Genomic DNA, 26,124 nt, shown 5'->3' with positions numbered 1-26,124 from the left:
GAGATCACAAGTAGGCAGAGAGGCAGGCAGAGAGAGAAGGGGAAGCAGGCTCCCCGCCAAGCAGAGAGATGGATGCGGGGCTCGTTCCCAGGACCCTGAGATCATGACCTGAGCTGAAGGCAGAGGTTTTAACCCACTGAGCTACCCAGGCGCCCTGGATTCTTGTCTTTGGATTTGTCTTTTTTTCAGGTTTTCTCTTCTCCCCAGGGGTCCCTAGAGTATGAGGGGCCCAAAAGCCCAATCAAGCCTGGTCTTCCTCTCTCCTTAGAAAGCCAATGGATTAACTATACTGGAATTAAAATGTAAATTTTGGAAGGAGGGAAGGAAGGAAGGAGATGGAGGGAAGGATGGGGGAAAGGAAAGGAGGCCCACGAAGCTACTCTTAGCTTCCGAAAGGTGCTCTCAACCTCCGTGAGCACGCCTTCTTTCCTTTCCAATTCTCTGGCGAGCTCTGTGGGACCAAGATGGACTAGAAACTCATCACAGAACTAGGGAAAGGGAGCCATAGAGGCCACTTGGCCTGCTTCTAACTGGCTCAGACCAGAGATGCCCAAGCTAGACGTGGCCTGGTCCAGTTCATGAGATCACTGAGATTTGTAGCCAGAACTTAAGCTTGTGCTAAAGTATTCCTTTTCCTGCAAGCATACTTCCTTCCCTTTGGGGCTGTAGCGGGGAGCTGGAGTCATGACGGTAATGGCCCAAGAATGCAAGGGTACAGGGACCCAGATAGATCTTCTGTCCTCCTTACCTCCTGAAAATAAGACCGATTCCATGCACTGGCCTGATTGTGGAGGATTTACCCATCGGTAACAGCTTTGCTCAGAAACCGAGAGCATCTCAAAAAGCAGAGCAAGTTAGCCTGGTTTGACAGGGTACAGTTCAAAAAACCATCCATCCCTGCTGAGAAGTCTCAGAAGAGAAGGGTTCATCAGAAGGCCTCACCCCCGCAGAAAGAGTTTTCTCCGGGAGGTGCCCTATTTAACTGTGCCCTCTGCTTTTCTCAGATATTTTGGGGACAGAGATGATGATGCGCCCCTCACAGTACAAAGCCTGCCCGCCCCTGCCTGGCTTCACCCGGGGCCCCCCTCCTCCACCCCTCCAAATCTCTCTTCCTCCATCTCTTTAGAAATGAAAAGCCAACAAGATCTGCTTCCAGCCATCATTACTGCACATTTCTTATAAACCTCACACAGTGGAATTATTTATCTGCCCACGTGTGGGCAATGAGTATGACTCATTCTGTAAATCCCTCCATGGTAAAAATATTCCATCAGAATGAAACTTGTCAAGGAGACACCATCTGTTTTCCAAGCCACTCTTTTTTTTTTCTTTTTTTTAGGTGGTTCCTCAAGTAAGTTTCGTTGTAATAGTAGCAAATGCTTACGTCAAGATGAGGAAACCAGGCAGAGAGGGGGAGGAGAAACTTGTCATTGTTATTATTATTACTATTATTATTATTATTATTACTATGATTACATAACAGCCCAGATGTCTCTGTGCTCTTTGTTACACTGTGCCGTCCCTCTCAGTGGCATTTGCGAACACAGGTCTCCCTGCCCCCACGTGCCAGCCACCAGCACTCCCTTACACCTTGGCCTTCAACCTGCACACCCCCGTCCTACCACCACAGAGCCATTTCCTTTACTCCCTAGCCACCAGATGTCGCTTTGACTCCAGTGGAAAGCTCTTCTTGAAGCAAAGCAGCTGTAGCTTCTGCCCAAATCTGGCCAAGTTTGAACCCCATACGATTTAACAAGTATTTATTTAAAAGCTTAACTTGATACTGGATACTGTGAAGCCCTTTTAAAAAGCATAAGTGATCTTTCTTACTATCTTACCTAAGGAGAGTAGACGCCAGAAAGCTGAAATGCTACGTGAGTCCCTGCCAAGATGGTTGAAGGGAACACTGTCAAAATGATCGCAGGGGCCTACATAGGAGGATAAGCCTCACCAGGAGTGGGCGCTTGATGGAAACTTACAGGATGGAAACTTACAGGAGGGATAAGGTGGGCTTGGGTCTGTAGGGCAGGAATGGTAGCACATTTCAGAAAACAGCGTGAATGAAATGACAAAGGAACAGTGTTATCAAGTCACGTTCAAGGCACACACCTGAGGAGGACGTCCCAAGTCACCAGGCTGGCCTTCAGACTGCTGCCTCTCTCCTCTGATAACCCAGCCAGTCAACTCTCCCCCTCTTTGAAACACCCTCTCCTGATCTAGTCAGGCAAGTCTGGCCTCTGTTTTTTGAAACAACCATGCTTTCTTGTTATCCTTCATGTCCCAGGATTATAGTCTGCAAGACTACAAAAAGGTTGTGACATTGACCAAATGTCACATTTGGCTTTTGGGAAGCCAAAAGATGGGAAACCAAAGGTTCCCACCTTCAGAGGAACGCAAAGGAAGGATGTCAGTGAAGCTTGATGATGTCAGAGATGACGATGGAATTTTCTTTTTTTTTTAAAAATTTTATTGGCGTGCTTGGGTGGCTCAGCGGGTTAAAGCCTCTGCCTTCAGCTCAGGTCATGATCTCAGGGTCCTGGGATCCGGCCCTGCATTGGGCTCTCTGATCAGGAGGGAGCCTGCTTCCCCTCTCTCTCTCTCTCTGCCTGCCTCTCTGCCTACTTGTGATCTCTGTCTTTTTAAAAAATGTTATTTATTTATTTGAGAGAGAGAGAGAGCAAGAGAGCACAAGCAGGGAGAGCTGCAGAGGGACAAGGAGAAGCAGGCTTCCTGCTGAAGAAGCCCAATGTGGGGCTCGATCCCAGGACTCCGGGATCATAACCTGAGCCGAAGGCAGATGTTCAGCCAACTGAGCCACCCAGGCGCCCCAACAATGGAATTTTTGAGCAGGGGATCCCGTGTACATTTATTCAACCAATGTTGGGTATCTGCTGCTGTCAGGCACCATGCTGGGCACAGTAGAAACAGCATAAGAAGTAACCACTATATTGGACATGCTACCACCATATACAAAATGAGATCGTAGCATATGTTGGATCAGAAGATGGAAACGTCTGGATTTAAGGACCGTGGGTACCAATCATAATGGATGCCAGTCCACAAGTACTATGCGGGAGGATGCCAGGAAGAAAGAAGAGATGAATAAGATTCCATCCCTGAAGGCGCTTCCAATCCAGTGGGAGAGACAAGGTGGCTTACAGGCACAGCCAGTGGACAACGCGGCATGCTTACCAAGGTTACCAGAGTCCTTAGTTCGCAGGAACGGAAACCAACTCTAGCTAAGGGGAGCACCAAAGGAAACTGGGGACCTCAGGGAATTGCCGGGAGAGCCAGAGAACCAGAGAGCAATCTCAAACTACAGACAGTGCCCCCCAAATCACACCGGTGCCCGTGCCCTGATCTTCACTGGACACAGGACCCTGTCATTGGTGCTGCTGCACTGGCGCCCTAAGTTTCCATCCTCTGACCCTCTGCCAGAGTCTTACTTACCTCCCCTCCATCACCTCATTCCTTCCCAGTCCATAGTCTGGGCAGATGTGTGGACTGGCCGAATCCAATGGGCATGCCAAGGGCGTGGTCCCAAAGAAGGCTGCAAAAGCGAATGTCAGGAAGCTTCACACGCTTCTGTGAACTGCCACACATGCAACTGGGAGGTTGTTCTGTCTTCCCCTAGACTCATAAGGTGGGATTCCTTAAACCTTAGGAGTGGGGTTAGAGCCCAGAAGGCAAAAGAGAATGGCAAACATCTACTACAGAAGGTATTCTAACTGTCCAGACTCTTAGGAACAGTACATGGTAAGGTCCAAGCTGCTCAGTTAAAAAAACAAACAAGTCGGGGTGTCTGGGTGGCTCAGTGGGTTGAGCCTCTGCCTGCAGCTCGGGTCATGATCTCAGGGTCCTGGGATTGGGCCCGCATCGGGCTCTGCTCAGCAGGGAGCCTGCTTCCCTCTCTCTCTCTGCCTGCCTCTGCCTACTTGTGATCTCTCTCTCTGTGTCAAATAAAATAAATAAATAAAAAATCTAAAAACAAACAAACAAACAAAAACCAAAGATGGCTACAAATGACATCACTGGGGAACTATGGACTACTCAAAGAATGTGCAAAAAATGGGTGCGGAGGCACCTGGGTGGCTCAGTTGGTTAAGCATCCGACTCTTGATTTTGGCTCTGGTCATGATCTCAGGGTCATGGGATCAAGCCCCACCTTGGGGTCTGCGCTCAACATAGAGTTTGCTTGTCCCTCTCCCTCTGTTGCTCCCCCTTGCTTGCTCTCTCTCTCTCTCTCTCTCTCTCAAATAAATAAAATGTTTTTTAAAAAAATGGGTGCAGAGGGGGCGCCTCGGTGGCTCAGTGGGTTAAGCCGCTGCCTTTGGCTCAGGTCATGATCTCAGGGTCTTGGGATCGAGCCCCGCATCAGGCTCTCTGCTCAGCGGGGAGCCTGCTTCCTTCCTCTCTCTCTGCCTGCCTCTCTGCCTACTTGTGATCTCTCTCTGTCAAATAAATAAAATCTTTTAAAAAATGGCTGCAGAGGGCATCACAACAGGGAGAAGTACAGAGCATAAACTCACAGAGATGAAAGACTTCAGGCCACCCCTCCAACCACCCCAGGAACCACTGCCTACAACCAGAAGAGGACAGACTTGGGGAGGTGTCAGTATGGTTTGTAGGGTGACAATACAAACGTCATCACTTACGAAGGTCAATCTCCCCTTTAACCCTCCAGACTTATCTTTGACTTTTCCTCTTTCTTCTTTATGAAATAGATGAGTTCTCCATATCAATTGATGTGCCCATTACAGGCATCTCCCCAGTTTGCCCCTCTCCATTTCATCTTTGTGCCTGGATTCCCAAAGATGATCTTCCAACCCTCCATTTATCCTTTCAAATTGTCCCCTGTTTAACTATAAGATTAACTTTCTTTTTTTTTTTTTAAGATTTTATTTATTTGACAGGGAGAGAGAAAGAGAGAGCACAAGCAGGAGGTAGCAGCAGAGGGAGAGGGAGAAGCAGACTCCCCGCCAAGATGGGAGCCCGATGTGGGGCTCGATCCCAGGACCCTGAGATCATGACCGGAGCTGAAGGCAGACGCGCTTAACCACTGAGCCACCCAGGTGCCCTAAGATTAACTTTCTTAAAAACCGTTCTCACCAAGTTATCCACCAACTCAGGCAACCATAACCACTCCCAACTGCCCACTGCCTCAAATCTGAACTCCTCTGCAGACACAAGCCAAATTGGATCCACCAACTCAGATTTTTTATGATTAGCAAAGAGATCCAGTCCACCGTCTTCAGACTGGTTTGAATCACCTGAACTGTAGGACTCCGCAGGAGCAAAACCCATATTTCTAACAATTCTCTCCTGAATCCTCTTTTCTGCAGTGAGGCATACCACATTGAGACAAGGAATTCTAGAAAGTATCAGCTTTCCAAGGAGTGTAGGAGTTCACATCTCTAGAGCTTCCAAATTTCCAAGAGCTGTTGCTCAGCTCACTGCTTTACCTCTCTGCTTCACGGCTCTTTACTTCCTTATCTACAACCTTCCTCTCCCCCTCCACCCCAGGCGCACAAATCCTTTCATTCCTTATGCCATCTCCTTTCCTTCTTTTCACTCTGTAATGTTTTACCCTTCCTGACGCCAACAGCTGGCTTGATTGATCTATTTTTGACCTAAACAAACAAATTAAAAAAAAAAAAAACCAAGACAGTCCAACCAATGTCTACATCATTGGTAAGCTGAAGGTATACACAGAGGAGAAAGGGAATTGACAAAGAGGAAAAAGAAAGAGTAGAAGCAAGAAGTTGAGAAAGGGAGAAAGTAAGCAGGGATACCGATGAGTGTTGGCCATGTGCCGGATACTTTCTGTACAGCCTCAAAACAACCCTGCAAAGCAGTTATGGCCATCCTCAGTTTTCCAATAAGGACACTGAGGGCTAAATGACTCATCTGAGGCCACACATCCAGTAAGGGTCAGAGACGAGACCGTATCCCAGGTGAATTAGGACCCCTGTTCTTGCGACAATAGCATATTAATTCATATCCAAGAGTAAGAAAAAAAAAGAGCATAAAATGGAGACGGGTGAGGCTTTAGCGACAATTGCTTCAAGTGCTATTCAGAAATAATAACATCATTTTCGACCTGACAAAAGGGAAGGTCTTCTCTTACCCCGACCTGCCAATTGCTTCACTCGACCGCAAGGAAGCACGCAGGCACAGGTGCGCATGCTCACACGCGCACGCCGAAGGCCGAGAAGCCTCATCTAATTCACTAATTCACAGCCTCATCTTTGCCCTTGCGTCCCGGTTACATCTGTCCTTTTTCAGTTTCGACCCATGCTGCCCTTTTAAGATGCTCTGTATTTCTTCCCGTTTTGCCTTCATTCATGCCCTCTCCCTTCTCCGCACATCACTTTCCTATCAGCCCCCCCTTTTTTTATCTCCCATCTCCCTCATGACCTACATACTTCCCTCACTTCAGGTAGGTGCCGCATCGAGCAGGTTCTCGGTACATCTCTCTTTTGGGCTCCATGTTTATGTCACCCCCCGCCCCCCTCCACCACTACCACGCTTTGTCTAGTCTTCCTCAAGCCCTCAAGTCAGGACTCCTTCCCCACGTCCAGTTCCCGCCCTGCGCCCTCTCCATCGCCCCCGCGCCCTCCTCAGTCGTGCCTGTTTTCCCACAAACTCCACCACTCGTCCCCTCCACCTCTCACCCCCTTTCCCGCCTTTTCCCCCCAAGGTTCCGAAGCGCGAGGACCTCATTGTCCTCCTCCCCCATCTTCCAACCTGCCCACCAGACGGCCTTGTTACCATGACGACAGAGCTACTCACAGCTGAAGTCGAGGACCTGGTTGCCATGGCTTCCGCATCTCCGCCTCCAGCCCCGCCCGCGCGCCCCGCAGAGCTGGCGCCTGCGCCGTACGCCTCTGGAAGGGCCTCGGAGCCGGGGCGGGACGGGGCGGGGCTTCAGGCGAGAGGGAGGGAAGGAGGAGATAGGCTAAGAAAGGGAGTGGAGCTGGCGCGTACGGTGGCCGAAGAGGGACGCGCCGCGCGAGCCGGAGGCTGCAGGATGGTAGGCGGTGTGGAGAGGGAGGGGAGGGGGAACCGAGGGGCGTGGGCTGCACCTGCGGGGGTCCTTGCGGGCCTCCCTCTGTGGGGGCCGCCCTCTCTTCCTCCGGTCCTCGGAGGCCCCGCTTACCCGGGCGGGTGGGCCAGACGGCCTCGCAAGGAAGAGCAGCTGGAAACGGCTTTAGGGAGAAGGGACGGGGAATGGGCGCATTTGGGGGGCAAGAGGGGGCTGACTAGGGGGCGGCGGAAGCGTCCCGAGCCGGGGGTAGAGCGCGGGTGGCGGTCCAGGGGGTCCCGACCACTGCCGCAGGAAGTCGCCCGAGGAAGAGGGACGCGGGGGCCTGCCGGGGAAGGGAGGCGGCGGGGTTGGCAGGTCACCAAGACCCTCTGTTTCCGTGCAGCGCAGAGGAACGGCGGGCCCGGGGAAAGCGGTGTGTGGGAGGGGAGAGTTTCCGGGTCCGAGGAGTGGATGTCCTGCCTCGGTTTATCTCTCTGCTCGCCTATAGGCTGGGGTGAGGTGGGAAAGCCAAGTGGGCGCGAGGTCTTGCTCTCCGGGACCCAGGCTTCAGATCCCCGGCTCCCGTGCTCTTGGCTCTCTGCCCCCCATCCCATTCTCTTTCCGGAGCCCAGGCCTTCCGTCTTCCTGCTGGCTTCCCGCTCCCCCGCCCCCCAATCTCAGGCGAAGGGCTTCCTTGCTCCCCTCTGTTGCTCTACTGCCACGCTAGCAGCCTGTCCCCTTCCCCACCACCATACCCCCTTGATTTCTCATTTAATCTCCTAAACAAGTCCAGTTTCAAACACCCACGATTCCAGCCCTTGGTAATGCCCAGGGAGAGGAGAACTGCAGGGAGAAGGAGCTAACTCCAGGGTGTAGACTGGACTCCCTGGAACTGGGAAACTGGGGGCACATGGGGGTAGTGAGGGCTGTGTACTCCTCCCCACTCTACTCAGCATGCGCTTTGTTCCGCAAAGCTCCAGGAACCACCCAGGATGGCGGTGTCCTAACCGAGGAACTGAGAGGGAAATTAATTTCGGTCACCTGGTACCTGGAGAAGAGTGGGTGCATAGCTGGAGGCACCCTTAAAGGAAGAAAGACAGGACTGAGGGTGGCCAGAGGCCTGGTTGGCTGAGGAGAGAAGAGGGTGGAATTTACCCCTGGGCATACGACTGGCCCTGGAGGGCAGTGCATTGGGGACATCCGCAAGGGTGTATGGCTAGGAATAGGGTGGAGAATTGAGGTAGCTTCTGGAGAGACAAAATACCCCATTTCAGCATGGTGGTGTGTAGAGGGACTACAGAAGAAAGCAGACATCTCTGTGGCTTCAGCTATGAGCTGCTTGTCACCGTACTAGGCATTTTACTGACCTTTGGAAGACAGAAGTAGGAAACAGGAGGGGAAGGAATAATAATAGTGACATCTAAGGTGTTACAGTCCTTACCATGTGACAGGCACAATTGCGTATAGCAACTCATTTAATCCCTCCAAACAGGTAGGTACTTTTATTACATCCATCTTACAGACCAGGGAACTGAGGCCCTGAGACATAGAATAATCGCCCAAGGCAAATTTCTCCACTACCGGAGCCAGGATTTGAACCCAAATGACAGACTCCAAAGCTCTGACATGCCCCAGAAGGAAAGGCACCTGCGGTTGGGCATACCCAGAGTTGACAGCAAGGGCTGCTGTTTGAAACCCTTGGGAGCTGTGAATAGAGAAGAGTTAGAGGCATTTGTGGGACGCATCCGTAGCTGTGTTTCTGGAGTAAACAAACTCAGAGAACCAGATCTCTGACCCTCAGCTCTGCCCCCTGCCCCTAGATGCGATTCATGCTGCTGTTCAGCCGGCAGGGGAAGCTGCGGCTGCAGAAATGGTACCTGGCCACATCAGACAAGGAGCGAAAGAAAATGGTCCGGGAGCTTATGCAGGTGGTTCTGGCTCGCAAGCCCAAGATGTGTAGCTTCCTGGAGTGGAGGGATCTCAAAGTCGTCTATAAGAGGTGACTCGCCACTTACTTTCTTTTTTTTTTTTTTTTCTTTTTTAAAGATTTTATTTATTTATTTATTTGACAGACAAAGATCACAAGTAGGCAGAGAGGGAGGCAGAGAGAGGAGGAAGCAGGCTCCCTGCTGAGCAGAGAGCCCCATGCGGGGCTCGATCCCAGGACCCCAGGATCATGACCTGAGCCGAAGGCAGAGGCTTTAACCCACTGAGCCACCCAGGCACCCCTCGCCACCTACTTTCCATAGCTGTCCAGACCCTGCCGGAGGGGGATCTGGCAGTGGGTTCAAATGGCTGAGCAATAAGGTCAGGGAGAACTGGGAGCTAAGGCCATCTGGAGGGCATTGAGGAACTCCAGCTTCCTTTACTCTCCAAACTTAGCTGGAAGAAATTCTAGTTCCCCACTTGTTTCACTCATGCCTGACACCTGCCTCTGTCGCCAAGGCCTTATCCTGTCCATCACACATGTCCCTTGCAGCCTCATTCAACAATAATAGATCCTGCACCGCCTCTCCCCAAACACATGTGCGCGTGCGCACACACACACACACACACCCTGTCCAGTTCCTTCTCTGAGCATGTGGATTAGTTGGCTCAGGTTTTTGCTGAGTCAAACTGAACAGGTCAGAGGGAAAGAGGGAAAGAGCTTGCATGTTTCCTCTGTCTTGTGAAAGCCACCAAGAGGCAGAGGGAGTTGTTACTGTTTGCATACCCTGGGGCCACCCCGCCTGTGTCCAGTAGGGACACAGACCCTGTGCTGGGAATAAGGAGAAATGGGAGGTTTGGGCGCACAGAGCCTGGGTCCTAAAGCAGGCCCAGCAGCCCCTCCAGCGACCCCGCTTGTGCCCCTGCCCGCAGATACGCCAGCCTCTACTTCTGCTGCGCCATCGAAGGCCAAGACAATGAGCTCATCACGCTGGAGCTGATCCACCGGTACGTGGAGCTCCTGGACAAGTACTTCGGCAGCGTAAGTCTCCCCACCCGCCCTGTCCATACCCAGCAGTCCTCTCTTTCTACCAAACCTTGGGACCCTTCCAGTCTCTGCCTAGAAGGTTTGGGAAAGGCCAAGTTGGAACAGTGAGAACAGTAATTAATTCCCCTCTTTAAGCTTTAAGCCTATTCGCCATATCCCTTAATCAGCCGGGGGCGGGGTGGGGGTGGGGTTGGGTATGCACCAGACTCTGCCACTCAGTACATCTAGAGCTGAGCTCCGAGGTTTCACAAAGGGACAGAGCCCACATTCAGATTTTATCAGTGGCTCCTGACCTTGACTTTGCATTGGAATTTTCTGGAGAGTTGATTTTTTTCTTTTTTTTTTTTTTTAAATTAGTGATGTCTGCATCCCATGCCCAGCAAGCCTGGATTTACTGATTGGCGGGGAAGAGCGGGGATAGGCCAGGCATGAGCAGTCAGCTCAGACCTTAGATGGGGAGAAGTAATAATTCCCTCATTTGTATTCCAAATTAACAGTTTACAAAGTGCTTTCAGGCTCTCGTGTCTGCTCCTCATTTTATCTTGTGAGTAGGTGGTGTTATCTCAATTTTGCGATGAGAAACCAGACTCAGAGAAATGAAATGTCATGTCCGTCTAGCGGCGTAGTGGCAGAGCCCTGCTTGGCGCTCAAATCTTTCCACCCGTGATCCAGAATCTCCTCCTTCCCGGCCCCGTAGCGCCCAGCGAGGGAGGCTAGCCCGGCCCCTGGTGGGAAACAATGACACAGATTTTGGGGGGAAGGCAACAGGAATCACGGTCAAGGGTAGATTAGGGCAACTCATTTTTCATGTTCACAGAGAAAGAGGCGAGACAAGAAGGAAAAGTTAAACCGAGTACTAAGGCTTTGGGGTTCGGGGGTTTGTAGGCCTGGGGCAGGAGCGTGAGGTGGGAGCAGTGGTCACAAAGAAAACTGTGGTACCGTGAGAAGAAAAGAGGGTGGGTGGCTGGGGTGCCAGTGGGGTGGGAATGCACCTTGACATTCAACTCTGCCTTCTCCCCGTCCCCCCCAGGTGTGCGAGCTGGACATCATCTTCAACTTTGAGAAGGCCTACTTCATCTTGGATGAGTTTCTCATGGGGGGTGATGTCCAGGACACTTCCAAAAAGAGTGTGCTGAAGGCCATCGAGCAGGCCGACCTGCTGCAGGAGGTATGGGCCCGGGACAGTGAGGAGGAGGAAGAGGGCCATGGCACAGGGGGCCCTTCCTTCCCTGGACACCTCACCTGCCAGCCACAGCTGCCGCCTTCTGGCTGCCAAGGGAGGCTCCCTCCCTGTGGCGTCTGGCCCCCACGGTGCCCGGTTGGCCAGCTTGCCCTCAAGCGCTGACTGACAGCTCAGGGTGGGAGGTCAGGGTGGCAGGCAGCCCGCCTGTGCCCGCTCTCCCTCCTTCTCCCGAGACCCAGGGTGTGTTGTCCCAGCCAGATCTCCTTGGTCCCATACTTCTCTTGGCATTTGGGAATCGGAGAGGGGCACATGATAGGTAATTCTTCTTTCCCTGGTGTCTCATGGAGGTGGGGTCCCCTCCCCCCCTTTTTTTTTTTAACAGCACACACACACCCAAAAGCCTCTGCTCCTCAGAAGCAAGGGGCTTTGGGGATTTGGGGGTTGGGGTAGAGGGTGCCTGGCTGTTGGTTCTCTGCTCTCTGACGCCCCCGCCCTCACCCCATTACTGCCTGCCCCCTCTCTGCTGTGCCACTGCTGAGGCTTGGCGCAGGGAGATGAGTCACCAGAATCTGCAATGACAAGCAAGCTGGCCTGGGCTGGCTCTGAGGAGGGGGAGAGACGGGGGCTCATCTCTGCAGTAGGAGAAAGGGCAGGATTGAACTTGGCACCTCACTGGTCCAGCTTCCCCTTCACACACACACACACACACACACACACACACACACACACATGCATGTGCCCTGGCACACACACCCACCCCTGTTACTAGTGCGCTGCTCAGACCCTAATGACTCATCTCTCTGCAGTCTGGTTCACCTTCCCTCAGGGACCTGATGCCAACTTATTACTCCCTGCCCCCACTCTGAATCAAAGGACCCAACCATCTGGAACCCCCAGCCTCCAGAAAGCAGGGTTCCCACCCCTCAGTCCCATCTTCACTCCCTTCTGCCTCAGAGACGGAGCCTGCCTGCTCCCCAAGCTTCTGGTTTGGGGTTCTCTGGGTGGTGGCAGACCCCACCTGGAACCCCTACTTGCCACAGTTGGCTCTAGGGGCTGGTCCCTAGAGACTGGGGACTGGAGACTGTTCCAGCTTTGAGCTCACATTGGCTTTTCTCCCCCGCCCCCGTTTCTCTGTGTCCCCGGCCACCTCGTGATTGTCGTTGTCTTGCCCACCCTCCTCTCCCTCATTCCCTGTCTGCCTCTCCTGGTGTCTCTGCATCACCCTCTGTCTGTCTCTGCCTCAGGAAGATGAGTCGCCCCGCAGTGTGCTGGAGGAGATGGGGCTGGCATAGCCCCCCACCCCGCCTGGGCCCGTGGAGCTGTGGGGAGCTGGTGGAGAGGCAGGGCACAAGTGCCCCTTTTCTTGGTGGGACCCAGCCGCCCCTCTTCTGCTGCCTCACCTTCTTCTGGAGTGAGCTGTGGGCTCAGGACCCTCAAACATTCCTTCCCTCACCTCTATCTCCTCTTTCCCCTCTCCCCAACGAAGGTTTTAGGAGCTAGGAGGTAGGAAAATGTGACCAAAATGGGGGTGCTATTTGGCTTTCTTTCCCTGCCTTTGAAGAACTAATGTTACCCCAGACTTTCTCCCCTCCCTTATAACTGTAAATATATAAATACGTCAGGTTAAAGGGAAAAGGTTTTCAGGGCTCTTCTCTTCTCCCTTGCCCCATAACCTACCTCCACCCTGCCCCAGTAGCCAGCTAGGGCAGCCCCTCTGCCTGGGATGGGGTGGGGGGAATTTCTGAGTACTGAAAGGGAAGACCTTTCCCCTCATCTACCCTCCTCCTCCTCTGCCACTGTGGGGACTCTGTCCAGTGCCAGGGGAGGAACAACATGGTTAATTTTTTTCTAACCTTGCCACTTTGCAGGAAGTGAGGGCTGGGGGAAGGGCAGGCTCTCGGGAGACCGTCCCTCCTTCACTCCATGTTTTGGGTGAGGCAGGAGCTAAGCTCCAGAGAGGAGCTAAGGGGTGGGGTGTGGGAAGCATCTGACTTTATTTCCTTTCCTCTGAAATAAAAGGAAAAGCGTTTCTGGACTTTGTCTGCTTGGGCTCTGTGAAGGAAGGAAGGGCCCCTGGGATCAGTCAGGAGGGGACGGGAACTGGGATTGCTGGCGTTAAAGGGAAAAAAACAAACACATAGAGGACCTCCAGTTTGATTTGAATGATAATGAATATTTTTAGGATTCGGGTCCTATGAAAATACATCCGTCGTTTATCCAAAGTGAAAATTTAACCTGTGCTGAGTGCCCCTATTCCAGTCGGATTTGTGAGCTCAGTGCCTCTCTGAACTTGGTACCTCCAGCTCCCCGGTCACCTTCAGCCAGGGACGAGCAACTCCTGGGGACACGGTTTCACTCCTGGGCTTACCGAAGGGTTGAGGAGTGGCTGAAAGCAAGGTGTTTCTGGAGCTGGAGGCCCCTCCTCCCTGTATGTTGTGAAATACACAAGACCAGGGAATTTAGGGGTCCGGGGAAGGAGGCGAGCGGTGAGGTTGGAATCGGGCTGTGGAGCCACCAGTACTGCCAAAGAGGCTGGAGGGTCATGGCTAGAAGAAGCTTCTAAGTGGCCTAGGGACCCACCGCCACCGCCACCGGCCACTGGCCACCACCACCATCCCCCCTAGGCTGGAAGTGCAATTTGGGCTTTCTTCATAGATGTGGGCCATATTCTATTCTGAAATGCGGCTGAAAGCGGTTCCACCACCCTGGCTTTTGAACAGGTGGCGAGGGGTGTTGTGGCCGGCGCTTCCCTCACCGCCCCTTGGGAAGGACCACGGAGGCCCAAGGGGACGGGTGAATAACGGAGAACAAAGTCCTAATAAAATAGTCACTTTTATTTCTTAGCAAAACTATTTCCTCCGTGAGGGGTATTTACAACAGAGAAGGGAAAGAATAGGTAAATTCACAGCGATCTGGAGAGGGTGGAGAGGCTCCTGGGAGGCCCAAAGGGCAGGAGACAGACACTTCTTCACACAATTAACTGGAACAGCTTTTTCCGGTTTTGGACGGGGACGTCCCGAGAGGGACTCGGTGGGGACAGAGGCCCGGTGGGGTTGGGGGGGTGATTCGCACAAACCACCGCCCGCCTGGGGTGGCCCCGGGGGGCCTCCTTGAGTGAGTCTGGGGTGTTCGGGCTTGGAATCCGGGAAGCTGTCTGACGGGTCCCGGCGCAGCCCGGGGGCGGGGCGACCCGAGGGCGGGGGCGGGGCCGGGAGGCGGCCAGGGGCGGGGCTGGGGTGCATGCAAACACCAAGAAGGGAGAGGAGAAACACGGAGGGGGGTGGCAGCGCACGCGGTAGCGGCGCACGGGGGTGGAGCCAGGGCAGGTCACGGGCGCCGGAGCAGCACGTGCTCGATATAATTCTCCAGCTCCTCCTGCTCCTGCATCCGGCGCTCCTCCGCCTCCGCCTCCTCCTGCGCGCGCCGCGCCTGGGCCTCCCGGTCAGGATAGTGGTGCGAAGGCGGCAGGGCGTGGTGGTAGTGGCGGCGGCGCGAGGCAGCGGGCGGCTGCAGTGTCCGCGGCCGGATATAATTGGGAAAAGGGTGGTAGGGCCCGGGGGGAAACAACTCGTCCTCCTCGCGATCCCAGGGCGGGAGCACCTCGTTCCAGTCGGGCAGCTCCTCGCGGGCGGGGGCGGGGACAGGGGGCGGGGGCTGCGGGGAACGGACGTGGGTGGGGGCGGGGGCGGCCCGGGGGTGCGGCACGGGCTCGGGAGGGGCGTTCTTCTTCCGCTTCCGCTTCTCCTCCACCTCCTCGATGATGCTGACCACGTCGTCCGCTGGCAGGTGGAGTTTGGTGGACAGCTCAATGAGGCTGTCGATCGTCTGAGGGTCCATCTCTTCATCGTCGTCGTCCTCCTCCCCGCCCTCCTCTGCCCCCTCAGCCTCCTTCCGACGGTGGCCGGGCATCTCTTCCTGGGAGCGCTTGTCCTCGGCTCCGGCTTCCCCGTCCTCCTCCTCTGCGAACAGCAGCGCGTTCTGCCGCGCCCTCTCAGCCTCCTCCGCCTCTGCCTCCGCCTCCGCCGCCTCCTCATCCTCTTCCCCCACCCTCTCCGCCCCGCCGCGTCTCTCCTGCTCCGCCTCCGCATCCACCCTCTCGCTCTCTCGCTCCTCCTCCTTCTCCTGCAGCCCCCGACCCCCAAGGCCTCGCTGCCGGGCCCCGCCCTGCAGCAAATACTGGAGCAGCAGGTCGGAGGCGAGGTCTGCCAGCCGCTCTTCCTGCGCCGCGGCCTGCCGTGTGGCCTCTGCCTGCCGCCGCCCGGCCTCTACTTGCGCCAGCCCTTGCTGTAGAAGGCGCTCCCCCGCCTCAGAGCCGCCCAGGAGTGAGCTCTCCGGACGGCGCGCCTTGGGGAAAGGGGCACCCAGGCTTTGGTACGCCTTGGATAGGGGTGCCAATGCCTCACCTAGATGTGTTTTGGGGGAGGACACTCCTTCCCCGAACTGGTGGGCTTCAGGAAGGGGCCCACTCTCCGGCATACGCGCCTGGAATTGAGGGGGAGCAGGGGGTGGCAGGGGCGCGCGCTCCGGGACTCGCGCCTGGAACTCTCCCCACGAAGCGCGCCACACGCGCTCCGGCCCGGGGCTCTCCAGGTTGACTCGGGTCAGCGTGTGAGTGCGAGTTTCCGTCTCTGCTGCCGCTGTCTCTTGCTGGCGCTTGGCGTTGCTCGGACTGAAATCTCGCAGTTCCTGGAGCAGGGAAGCTAGCGCCTCGAGCTCTTCGGAGGGGTCGCCAGCCTCGGGACCATTCTCCTGAGTCTGAGCGCGAGGCGGGGCCGCAGGTGCCTGGGTCTCTGGCGCCGGGAGGCTGTGGGTCTGGCTGCGCACGGTCTCGGTCAGCAGAGCTTCTGCTGCTTCTTCCTTTGGCTCCTGCTGGGAGCCGCCGGGCGCCGGAGGCGAGCCCGGGCGGTCAAGTGCCTGCAGCAGCACTGCGGCCAGCGCCCGGGGATCCACGCCCTGGAAAAGCTCTCCCTCGTCCTGAGGCTCAGAATTTCGAGCGGCTCGGACCTCTGGGGCGCTAACATCCTTCGGCCCGGGCACTGCGTCCCCAGCTACCGGCTCTTTATGTTCAGAGCTGAGGGGAGGTGGCTGCGCCTCAGGGTGCCCCGGGGGCGCTGCTCCCAACCCCTTGAACAGTAGAAGGAAGCAGAAGAGGGTGGAAGCCGGCAACCTGAGCGATTTCATGACCAAAGAACTGCCGGAGACTGTGAAAAATAGAAGGGACCAAAGAAAGAGAGGGTTTCTGTAAGAATTTTCCGCTCTCTGATTCTATATCCCCTTCCCCCACCTTTAATCAGGAAATCCAGGGCTTCCCTCATCCCCCTAACCTTACCCAGAAGAGGGACGTTTAGGTGCAAAGGAGAGAGATGTTGTGCCGATCTCTGGAGTCGTGTAAATGGGAAAACGCCCGCAACCCTCGCTCCCCCCAGTGCCTCCTCGCCCCCTTGCCTAAGCCATCTCACTGCCAGCGCCCACGTACTAAGCAGCTAAGATAAGGGGGAAAAAAATCTCTGCTCCCTCCCCACAGGACTCCCCGGATGGTGCGTGGGCGACTTCAGCAGCAAGAGAAAAGCGGCGACTCCCCCATTTACCAGGGACCCTTACCGGGGGCTCCCCGCTGTGTTTTTAACACCCCCATCCGGGAGGAGAGAGAACCCTCCCTCACGCCCACGGCTGCCGAGGGTTTGAGGGATGGACAGCGGAGTATTTACCAGCTGGTGTCACGATGCGGGAGGTGGAGAGGAGGGTCGGGTCGGGGCGGGGTGGGGACAGGGGAAGATCGGGACGCGTCCGCCTCGGCTCCGAGCAGTGGCTGGGATAGGAGCGACGGTCGAGTTCTGGCGTCCAGTGGGTTGGGCTCAGCTGGGTCCGCGCGGCTCTGGGAGACTCGCTCGTTCCGGCTTCAGCACGCTGGACAGCGCCCGCGCCGCTGCCGCCTTATAAAGGGGAGAGCGCAGGGTCACGTGGGATCGCCCCGCCCCATTGACGTCAATGTTCATTCATGGGGAAGCGGGCGGGCGCCTCGAGGTGGGGGGCAGCCCAGTGATTGGAGAAGGTGTTCTGCTCCCGGCCCGCGCCTGCGCGCCGGGAGCCTCGGCTGGAGGGGCGTGCGCTAGCTTAGCACCGGGGAAATGAATGAATGAATGAATGAATGAAATCGCCGGGGCGGGCGGGGCAGGGGGCTATGAATGAATGAAGGAGGGACGAGGAGAAAAGGATGAATGAATGAATGGGAGAATGAATGGAAGGGTGAATGCTGAGACGCTCCAAGGCGGGAGGGTGGGTTACAGAGCAACTTGCAGCTGCGGGAGCCCGCGTCGCTGAGCCGAACAGAATGGGGGCACTCCTGGGGTCTGACTGGGCATCAGTAGGTGATCCATACTGGGGAGGGGGAGGATAAAGATTCCAAAGCCGAGGAAGGGGCTGGACTACCCACCCCCCGACAGCACGCACGGTTCACGGGGAACACACCCAAGGACGGCGTGAACCCGAGAGAGGAGGGACGGATCTGGGCGCCTGCTGGCGCTGTTCGCGGATCTGCGGTGCGGGGTGCCGGCCCTGGGCCGGGGCAGATGGGTGGATCTTGCGGTTTTGGTAATCCCGTTGGAAAGGGTCCGAGTCGGAAGAAAGGGGAAAGACTGAGGATGTGTGCCTCTATGTCGTGTCTGTTCACAGTCGGTGCGTGTTTGGAGAAAAAGGTGTGTCTGTCCTTCTGTCCAGTTCACTCTGTAGCTTATGTTGGCGGCCCCGCTTGCCCCTTGTCAGCCCACCTCTCCCCCACCCTCCTCCTGCTTCTTTCCCTCCCTCTGCTTCCCCCCAAAGGACGTTTGGAGGGCGAGAGCAGACCAGGTGGGGAGGGGGTTGTGCAGGTTGGGGGGGGTGACTCAACTCCAGCTCTCTCCATTGCTTAAAGGGAAGGTTTGAACGCGTTGCAGAGCGGGGGGTGAGTGCAACGTCAGAGATAGCCCCTCTCTAACCATCAGACCCCTCGTCCGTATCTCCTGCCAGAGGCGTTGGGGTTGGGGGCTTGGACAGCTAGAGGTTGGGGTGGGGCAATGACGCACAGATTGCGCAAAGAGAATCCATCAGCGAGCCGGGTCCAGTGAAGGGAGACCAGCCCGTGGGCGGGGGTGGAGGGAGGACGGAAATGGGGAGGGGGCAGGGGAGAAGGGAGGAAGGCAAGGGGAGCAGCCACTGCAGGAATGAAGGGAAGGAGGGAGGCTGGAGGGGGCTGCAGTGCAGGCAGAGAGCTGTGCGGGGGTGTGGGCAGGGAAAGGGGGGAGTGACAATGACACATGCCAGACACACAAGAACTGCGGACACAGGGGTGCCTGTGGGCACACGCAGGGCACCCACACCCTAAGACTCCGGAAACCGAGATCAGGGCTGTCTCTCAGGGGCTCAGAGACTCTTTCAGAGCCAGTCCTCAACCCCCTCCTCATCTGTTCCTAGCACTGACCCTCCTCTCTCTCTCTCTCTCTCTCTCTCTCTCTGACACACACACACACACACACACACACACACACACACACACACTCACGTGCTTTCCTCTATAGCCAGCAGTGGCTTCTTGGTTCCATCAGTGGCTCGACTTTCCCAGAAGAAAGCCCATCAGCTCTGCAGGGAAAGAGGGGGGGAGGAGGAGAGAGAGAGGAAAGAGAGAAGAGAGGGGAGCAGGAGAGGGAGGGAGGAAGGAAGGAATCTGGAACAGGTAGAAGGAACAGGCTAAAGGAGGGAAAAAAAAAAAACACCACAGCACTGAGAACCAAGGTGACTGTGGAGATACCACAGAAAGCAGAGAGAGGAGGGGGCAGCAGACCCCAAGGCTGTGCCTCACCCCCTCATCCCCAACACACGCAACTATCTAGGACCACTTCCTAACCTGGGGGCTCCCCACATTCCTCTTTCTCCTCCTCTTGTTCTCCCCTTTATCTTCCCAGCCTGGTTACTGTGAGCAGTGGAATGGGGAGGGGGTCACGTTACCTTCCCGAGGAGGATGAATCAGAGAGATGGCTCAGACATCTGGAGGGGGGAGGGGAAGCCATCCAAGAGAGAAGGAAGAGGGGAGGGAAAGAGCCAAGGGGGGCAGACTGAGAGGCTGATGGGGCTAAGAACTAAGTGTGAGATGAGGGAAGACAGGCATCTAGATAAGCGGTTTGTGTTCCTGTGGGCTTGTGTATGTGCACAGGCACCTATGTGTGCATGTGTGTTTGTGTGTGTGCAGAGTTTAATGAAACATGGGGGGGTGGTGGAGAAAGGGAATTGGAAGACCAGTTGTGTATTTAATCAGATAGAGTGGATAGGCATGATAGTGTTCCACTTTAAATATGAAATCTCTTGCAATCTATGTGGCCATGTTTGTGCCTGTTTCCAGATGGCATTGTATAAGTATGAGTGCATGTGGGTTCCAATCCTTCTGAGTGTCTGTATACCTGTGTGGTTGGGAAGCTTGAGTGTGTCCAGTCTGGGCATCTTCTGCTGTCCAAAAAGTGAGCCAGGCTTGGTGTGTCACGTGTGTGTGTGTGTGTGTGTGTGTGTGTGTGTACATATGTGTCTTTGTTTATTTCTGAGTCTTTCCATGCTTTCTGATTTATGTTAGAAGTTATACAGATGTCTCTGTGTCTTTGATCTTGCCTGCCCCTCCCCCACACTCACCATCTCTAGATTTCTGTGCAGTAAAGCCACTCATCCGCAGTCCCCAAGTTCGGGTCTTTGCCCCCTTGTTTTCAGAGCGTTCCCTTATTCTTCCATTCTTCCCCCAGTTTTTCACCCCTTCCTTCCTCCACTCAGCCCAGAGCCCAGGGGAGCTTCTCAGACACTGACATCCCAAGAATCTCAGCTACCATGGGGTGGGGAAGGGGGGCAGCAAGGTGGAAGCCAGGGCACCCCCCCACACACAATAGGGTTGGTGATTCCACAATCTGGATCCCGTCTGTATGGACTCTGAATCTCTGGGTCTGTTTCTGCCTCTCTTCATCTCAGTTTCCTACCTGGGTATGCTCATTCACACACACCCCACCTCTCAGAGATGTGCTGTGCCCTTCATACCCTGCTGACTCCAGGGGCTTCTGGAAAAGAGCTGGACCTGGGGACAGTTGGCTGGAATCGGTAGAGGAAGGAGAAGGGAGGAAAGATAATGGAGAGGCAGAGCTGGAAAAGGCAATGCTGAGATGGAGAGCTGGAGGGGATGCCTGGTGTTTGCTCTGAGTTATTTGTATAAATCCCTCTCTCTGTCTTTGTTTCTGAATCTCTCATACTCTCCAAGAGGGCAGCAGGAGAAGATGGGGTCCAATGGAGTAGTGATCCAAACTGAAGATTTGGAAAGCCAGGGGAGGGGGGTGGACAGACCCCTGTGTCTTTTCCCTGGGAAGGCTTGGAAGAGAAAAAGAGGGCAGGGGCTTGGGGACCCCGCAGCTCATCGTCCCCCCATCCTTCCCTTCCCCCCCAACCGGTGACTCACCTCTGCAGCCTTTCATTGCGTCAGCGATGGGGGGACAGGCAGAGAGGGGGGCACTTTATGAGAGGGGCAGGGGTCTCCAGTTTGAACTGAAAGAAGATGCTGAAGGTCTCCCCTGAGAATCATTGCCCTATCCCCTGCCCAGCCCAGTTCAGTATAGTGGGGAGTACTGGGGAGGGGACCAAGAGGGGGCTGGGGGCCACTGGTGGGTGTGGGAATGATGAGTAATAGGAAGGGGGTGCTCATCCTGATTTTCAGTTCCAGGGTCCCATTCTCTCATACCCCCACCCACTCCTGAGTGGGGGATGGGAGACCCAGCAAGCCGGGGGAGGGCAAAGCCGCAGAGATGAGTCACCAAGAGAATGAGAGAGAGAGAGAGAAAGAGACAGAGATGAGGGGAGACACAAAGAGAGACAGCTTCTGGAGAGACTGAGAAGGAAAAACACACACGCCATGAAGATGATATCCACAAACTAACCAGAGATAGCAAATTGTGTACTTTCATAATTCTGCCCTAGCCTCCTCCAACATCCACCTGTCACACACAGACATACTGTTATTCAGAGTTACACTGATGTTCTGAGACACACCCACTTACACAAACACAATATCACACCTAGCATGGCAATGTTACTCAGACACATGCTGAAGATGTGACCAGGGCAGTGGAGATTTGCGTTGAGAGCCCTCGTTCCTTTTACATGGGATGGTGGGAAGAGGTAAAAACCCTAAGGGAATGTGACTTCAAAAATCCAAGACGCGGTTTCAGGGACTCACAGGCTACGCCTTGCACACACGACGATACAGTTGCCTACCTCCCCATCCACACATACATAGTGACATATCAAATATCCTCCTCATCAAAAAGCCACTTGGAGTACCTGATTCTGGGGCACACCAGGCACGTTGTCCCGAATACATCCCACCCGGACACCCTGTGACTCGTACACACATGTACAGAAACGCAGACACACAAAGACGCCCATGGACACACTCACACAGACGGAAACCACCTTGCGCTGCCTCGCCGGCGTCCGCGCGTCCTGGCGCCCCCGCGTGTTACTTTTCGGAATCGCAGTCTCCGGCGCTCCGGAGCTTGGCTCCCGGGGGGCGGTGCCCAAGCTCCCTCCACCTCCTCCCCCTTCCGCGGGGTGCCCACCCAGGAATCCGGGAAGCGAGCGCTCAGGCCAAGAGAGCCGAGAGCCGCGAGTTAGACGCCTGGATTGTGGGGCTGAGGGAGGCCGGTCCTGGATGCCAAGGGAAACTTGGGAGAGAAGCCCATAGAATTTGGATAGCAGCGGACTCCTAGGTCCAGGGGAAAGAGAGACCCGGGGTTGTCAGGGCTCCGCGTAGCTGCCCTCCTCGCTCCAGAGCAACCGCTTCTTTCTGCCGCTGGGCTGGGGTGGGGGTGGGGGCGCGCAGCGGCCAGCAGCCCTCTCCAGCTCCAGGAAGTCATTAGCCCCATTGCCACAGGGCTTAGAGATCCTCTCTAACACAGGCTGCTGGGGAAGGGGGGGGGGATAATGCGTCTCATCCTTCCCCCACCGAGAAGTGAAACAGACACAGAGGGTGGGCTAAGGGTCCGTTTTATTGCAATACAGTCACGGTTGAAGTGACAGGGAGGGTGGCAGCATGGCCAGACGCCGAAGGCAGCAACAGCAGAACCGGAACTGGGGAAAGTGATGAAGCAGCGGCTGTCCTCTTTGCCCACCTTCTTCCACCTCCAGGCGCCCTTCTCTGTCCACGTCTTTGATTCCACCCCCAGCGACGCCTGTGCTTGCTGTTAACAAATCCCCACCAACTGTCCATCGTCCAGCAAGAAGTTCCAGCACTCACGGTCCCACGGAGTGAGGTTCTGAGGCATGCTCAGGGCTTGGGACTCCGGAATTCTAGGCCCTACCTGGCTCCAAGCTACTTTGAATGACTTGGAAGTCACTTTGATCTTTGCGAACCTGTTTCCTCCCTCCGTGGTAGATATGAACATCCAGTGTAGGAGACAGCGCTGTGTACTTCCAGCTGTTACTACTTGGACTCAAATAGAAAACTGCCAAAGTCCAAAAAGCCTAAAGAAACCAGAGGAAGGGAGGGATGTCCAGAAATAACCGACGGTGGGGGTTCCAGTGGCGCTAGAAGGCAGCCCGGTCAGAACCGGAGAACAGCCCCATACTGGGCTGAGGAATCTGCACTCCCACGCCAGACTCTCGAACCCAACCCCGCCCCCCCCCCGTCCATGGCCTAGTTCAGGCCACTGGTTGGGGGCATGGGAAGGGGGCCTCTGGCACAGCAACATGGTACAAAGTTGGAGGAAACCCGTCAGAGGGGGCAGGCTTGGAAAGATGCGTCCCTGGAGGGTCAACAGGGCATTATAATTCTAGTTCATTGACAGGCTCCGTATTGCAAACGGGGTGAATGATGAAAAGGTCATGGGGAAGAGGAATGGAGGAGCAGACAAATGGGCCACGGTGGGGCTAAGTGTCTGGGAGGCCCGGAGGAGGAGGGTGGGGACACAGAGGGACACAGAGGGAAGGAGGGAGAGGATAGTGATGGAGAAGCGCAGGAGGCCGAGAGGGAGGCAAGGAGCAGAGTGCTGGGCAAGCTCTGAGAGCTCGAGAAAGGGCGGGAGGAAGAAAAGTAATACGTGTTGGGCAGCTGGGCATAGCACATCCTTCTGCCCGCTCCCATCCGCGAGGGGGCAGAAGGGAGAAGCCAAGAAGGGCCGAATTCACTGTCAGGCCAAGGCGGCGGACAAGGAAAGGCTCTGAAGTCTGGGATGGAACCCACTCTTCGGCCAGTAAGGGGGAAAGGGTGGACAATCGCAGCGCAAGGGCCTCCCCCAAACCCGGCGGTTCGGATCAAGGCGTGGGCAACAGCTTCGGGTCGCGCCAGAGAAGTAAGGGTAAAAAGTTAGGGCGCTGCGAGTAAGGTGAGGCTTCAGAGCCGACCGCGGAGAGCAGGGGCAGGGGGCGGAGCTTGCGAACAGAGGGAGTCGGGGCTTTCTGCAGATCTGAAGTGCTGCTTCTGTCCCCTCCGATAGGACACGCCTTAGATGGCGGCCTCCAGCAGGTGCTGCTCCATATCACCCTTGACCAGCTCGAGCCCCCGGCCGGCCTGGCAGAAGTCAGCCAGCTGTGACCATAACTGGGGCGCTAGGAAAAGCCGGCACATGACGATGAGGCCGGCGAGGCGCGGGGCCCGGCGCTGCAGATGCTGCAAAAGCTGGCTCTGCACCTGCGCGTCATCGCTGCCGAAGGCGCTGATGTTGAGGTAGCGCCACGTGCCGTCACCACCATGCGAGATGGGAAAGGGGCGCGTGCACAGCGTGAGCACGCGGGACTGTCCACGCGCCACTCCAGGCCTTGGCCGCCAACCGGCGCGGGCTGCTTTCCCTCGGCCTGTAGGGATGCCAGTCCTGGATGATGGTCCCTCCTGGAAGCTCGTCGCGCTGTGCGGAGGGCGACAGCAGGAGGCGTGCCTCTGAATATGTACCTGGATCCCCAAGGAGGGGCGAGGTCGGTGTGGGGCCCTGGGTCTCCGAGGGGAGGGGAAGGGTGGGAAACAGATTATTCGGTAGGATAAGGGAGGCGCAGGGAAAGGACAAAGGCCCAGATCAGGATCTTTGGGTCCCTGAAGGGAAGCAGGAGCAATAGAGGGGAGGCAGGGTCACGGAACTCCGGACGCCGGGACTCGCCAGCCAACTGGAGTAAGGACTGAGGGTTGGAGGGCTGGGAGTCGGGAGCTTTTTGACTGTCATTAGACAAAAGGGCCTGGGTCCGGTCTGCGAGTCCCGGGGCAGGGCTCACGGGCGCCCCCACTCGGCAGACCCAGCAGAGAAAGCAAGCCGGTGACTGCGCGAGGCGGGAGGACGTCTGGTTATCCGAGCTCCCGGGTCCTTCTCACCTGCTGCGTGATGGGGCGGTATTTCTTCAGCTCACGGGGGCCTAGCTGGTTGTCCCGCGTGAGCTGTGTCACCTTGACCCCCAGGTGCTGTCGCGCTACGCCCTTGCCGCGCTCCCTGGGTGCCACGCGCAGCCCCTCCACCAGCACGGTCTCCCTGGCGTCGATCAAGGGCACCGACTCCAGAACGATCTGCGGACCGACGCCGTTAGGGGGCCCTCCGCCCCACCCGGGTCTCTCGGCTCACGGGACTCGCCTCTTCCCACATGCTGAGTACTCCGTCGTCCCCACCCCGGGCGCCAGGCCAGGCCCGGGCCTGCCCGGGGAGATCTCCTCAGCCCTCGGGTCTCGAATTCCAGAGCCAGCCCTTCCATCCCGGTCTCATCCACCTCTAGAGAGGATCCAGCTCCTCTTACACCGGGTCCCTGGGCATCGCCACACCCCTTTTCCTTGGCCCCAGCCCCAGGAACTTGCTACGCCCCCTAGTCCCTGCCACGCCCCCTGTTCTTCTTAGCTCCGCCCCGACCCCCCTCTAGCAGCCCGGCCCGCTCGCAGTTTCCAGATGCCTTTTGAGAGAGAGTTCAGTCCATTCAGGGGTCCTGACCCCGCTCTTGGTCTCACCTCCAGTCTACCTTCTTTTGCCTGCTCTCCTCTTTTTATGCTCCTGCCCCCCAAAACTGCTCAAACGAATCTTCAAACACCGAAGCTCTCACCAGTCCCTCCCTCTGGTTCCTCCACTCTTCCCAGGACTGCGCTCATTGCTGGGCCCCTGGATCCACACGCCCGACTCTTTGGTTCCAGAGCGGACTGGCTCCTCAGGCCTCCTCTCCTTCCTAAGATCCCAGTCACCAAACGTAGCTTCACCCCGCTTTTACCGGCCCCGGCTCTCACCACTCCTTTACGCTTGGCCAGCACCACGGTGCCGTCGGGATCCCGGAGCCGGCTGTGGTAGTGGCTGGGAACGTTGTAGTCGAGGCCTACTGGAGATGCCCCCCGAGATGGCCAGCACCTCTTCAAACTCCCGTCCTGTGCCACCACGAAGACCAAAGGGTTGGCCTTGGCGTCAGGCCCGGATCTGAACCTGGGGTTGGCCCCCAAGGGCTTGGCCTTGGCCTCAGGCCCTGACTCAGCCCCTGGGGTCTCGCTCTCAGCCTCAGGCCGTGATCCGGATCTGGACGTGGCAGCCTCCCCCTCCAGCCGTCTGAATGTGGCTCGGCATCTGACTTGGCCTTGTTTTCAGGCTTAGGGACCTCTGAGCTGGCTGCACCACACCTGGCTTCCAACTTCATTTCCCTGCAGAAAATAGACAACCCAGTGTTGTGGTCAGAGCCCCTGTTTCCACATGTGGCCCCCTATACCTCCAGTCCCCACAGCCCTTTCCTACACAAATACCCCTTCTCTTCTGCTCTCCACACAGACCCCGGGAATACAGGGCCTCTGGCTCTGGCAAGCTCCCAGAGCTCCCAAATCTACCAGGGGATTCCTCAACAGTCACAAATCGGGAAACCCATGAGCTCCTCAGAGACTGTCCCGAGATCCCCTTCACATCCAGCTGCCCCTAAGGGACTCAGACAAGGGGCAAAAGGCCCTTG

At 56.2% G+C, this 26,124-nt stretch overlaps 3 protein-coding genes across 3 annotated transcripts; 1 reads left to right on the top strand and 2 right to left on the bottom strand.

Annotated features, from left to right (window-relative positions):
- Window positions 1-6,897: 6,897 nt before the first annotated feature.
- LOC111146117 (adaptor related protein complex 1 sigma 1 subunit) lies at window positions 6,898-13,219 on the top strand. Its single transcript, XM_022501515.1, has 5 exons — window positions 6,898-7,033; window positions 8,848-9,026; window positions 9,887-9,995; window positions 11,032-11,169; window positions 12,429-13,219. Exons 1-5 carry the CDS (start codon window positions 7,031-7,033, stop codon window positions 12,474-12,476), a joined length of 477 nt encoding a protein of 158 aa, XP_022357223.1. The 5' UTR covers window positions 6,898-7,030; the 3' UTR covers window positions 12,477-13,219.
- A 1,243-nt stretch (window positions 13,220-14,462) lies between these two features.
- On the bottom strand, window positions 14,463-17,089 carry LOC111146447 (VGF nerve growth factor inducible). The gene is made up of 2 exons (XM_022502006.1): window positions 16,893-17,089; window positions 14,463-16,385 (listed from the first exon to the last, which is right to left on the bottom strand). Exon 2 carries the CDS (start codon window positions 16,363-16,365, stop codon window positions 14,512-14,514), a length of 1,854 nt encoding a protein of 617 aa, XP_022357714.1. The 5' UTR covers window positions 16,366-16,385; window positions 16,893-17,089; the 3' UTR covers window positions 14,463-14,511.
- Window positions 17,090-23,680: 6,591 nt separating this feature from the next.
- Window positions 23,681-25,821, bottom strand: LOC111145497 (N-acetyltransferase 16 (putative)). Its single transcript, XM_022500390.1, is given in 8 exon segments — window positions 23,681-23,970; window positions 23,973-23,996; window positions 23,999-24,161; window positions 24,536-24,724; window positions 25,424-25,510; window positions 25,512-25,564; window positions 25,567-25,653; window positions 25,731-25,821. Coding segments are annotated over 8 exon segments (984 nt in total).
- Window positions 25,822-26,124: the final 303 nt, after the last annotated feature.

The sequence above is a fragment of the Enhydra lutris genome, unplaced genomic scaffold (genome assembly GCF_002288905.1).
Source record: "Enhydra lutris kenyoni isolate GAN:26980312 unplaced genomic scaffold, ASM228890v2 scaffoldscaffold13, whole genome shotgun sequence".
In the NCBI taxonomy this organism is placed as follows: domain Eukaryota; kingdom Metazoa; phylum Chordata; class Mammalia; order Carnivora; family Mustelidae; genus Enhydra; species Enhydra lutris.
Note: the sequence above shows the minus strand (reverse complement) of the source record. Positions and strands in the feature narration are given on the sequence as shown.

Bases quoted from the DNA above. Each gene is read 5' to 3' on its own strand.
- LOC111146117 (XM_022501515.1), top strand. The intron at 9,027-9,886 runs GTGACTCGCCAC...CCCTGCCCGCAG, and splicing joins CTCAAAGTCGTCTATAAGAG to ATACGCCAGCCTCTACTTCT. The intron at 11,170-12,428 runs GTATGGGCCCGG...TCTCTGCCTCAG, and splicing joins AGGCCGACCTGCTGCAGGAG to GAAGATGAGTCGCCCCGCAG.
- LOC111146447 (XM_022502006.1), bottom strand. From the start codon at position 16,365: ATGAAATCGCTCAGGTTGCCGGCTTCCACCCTCTTCTGCTTCCTTCTA.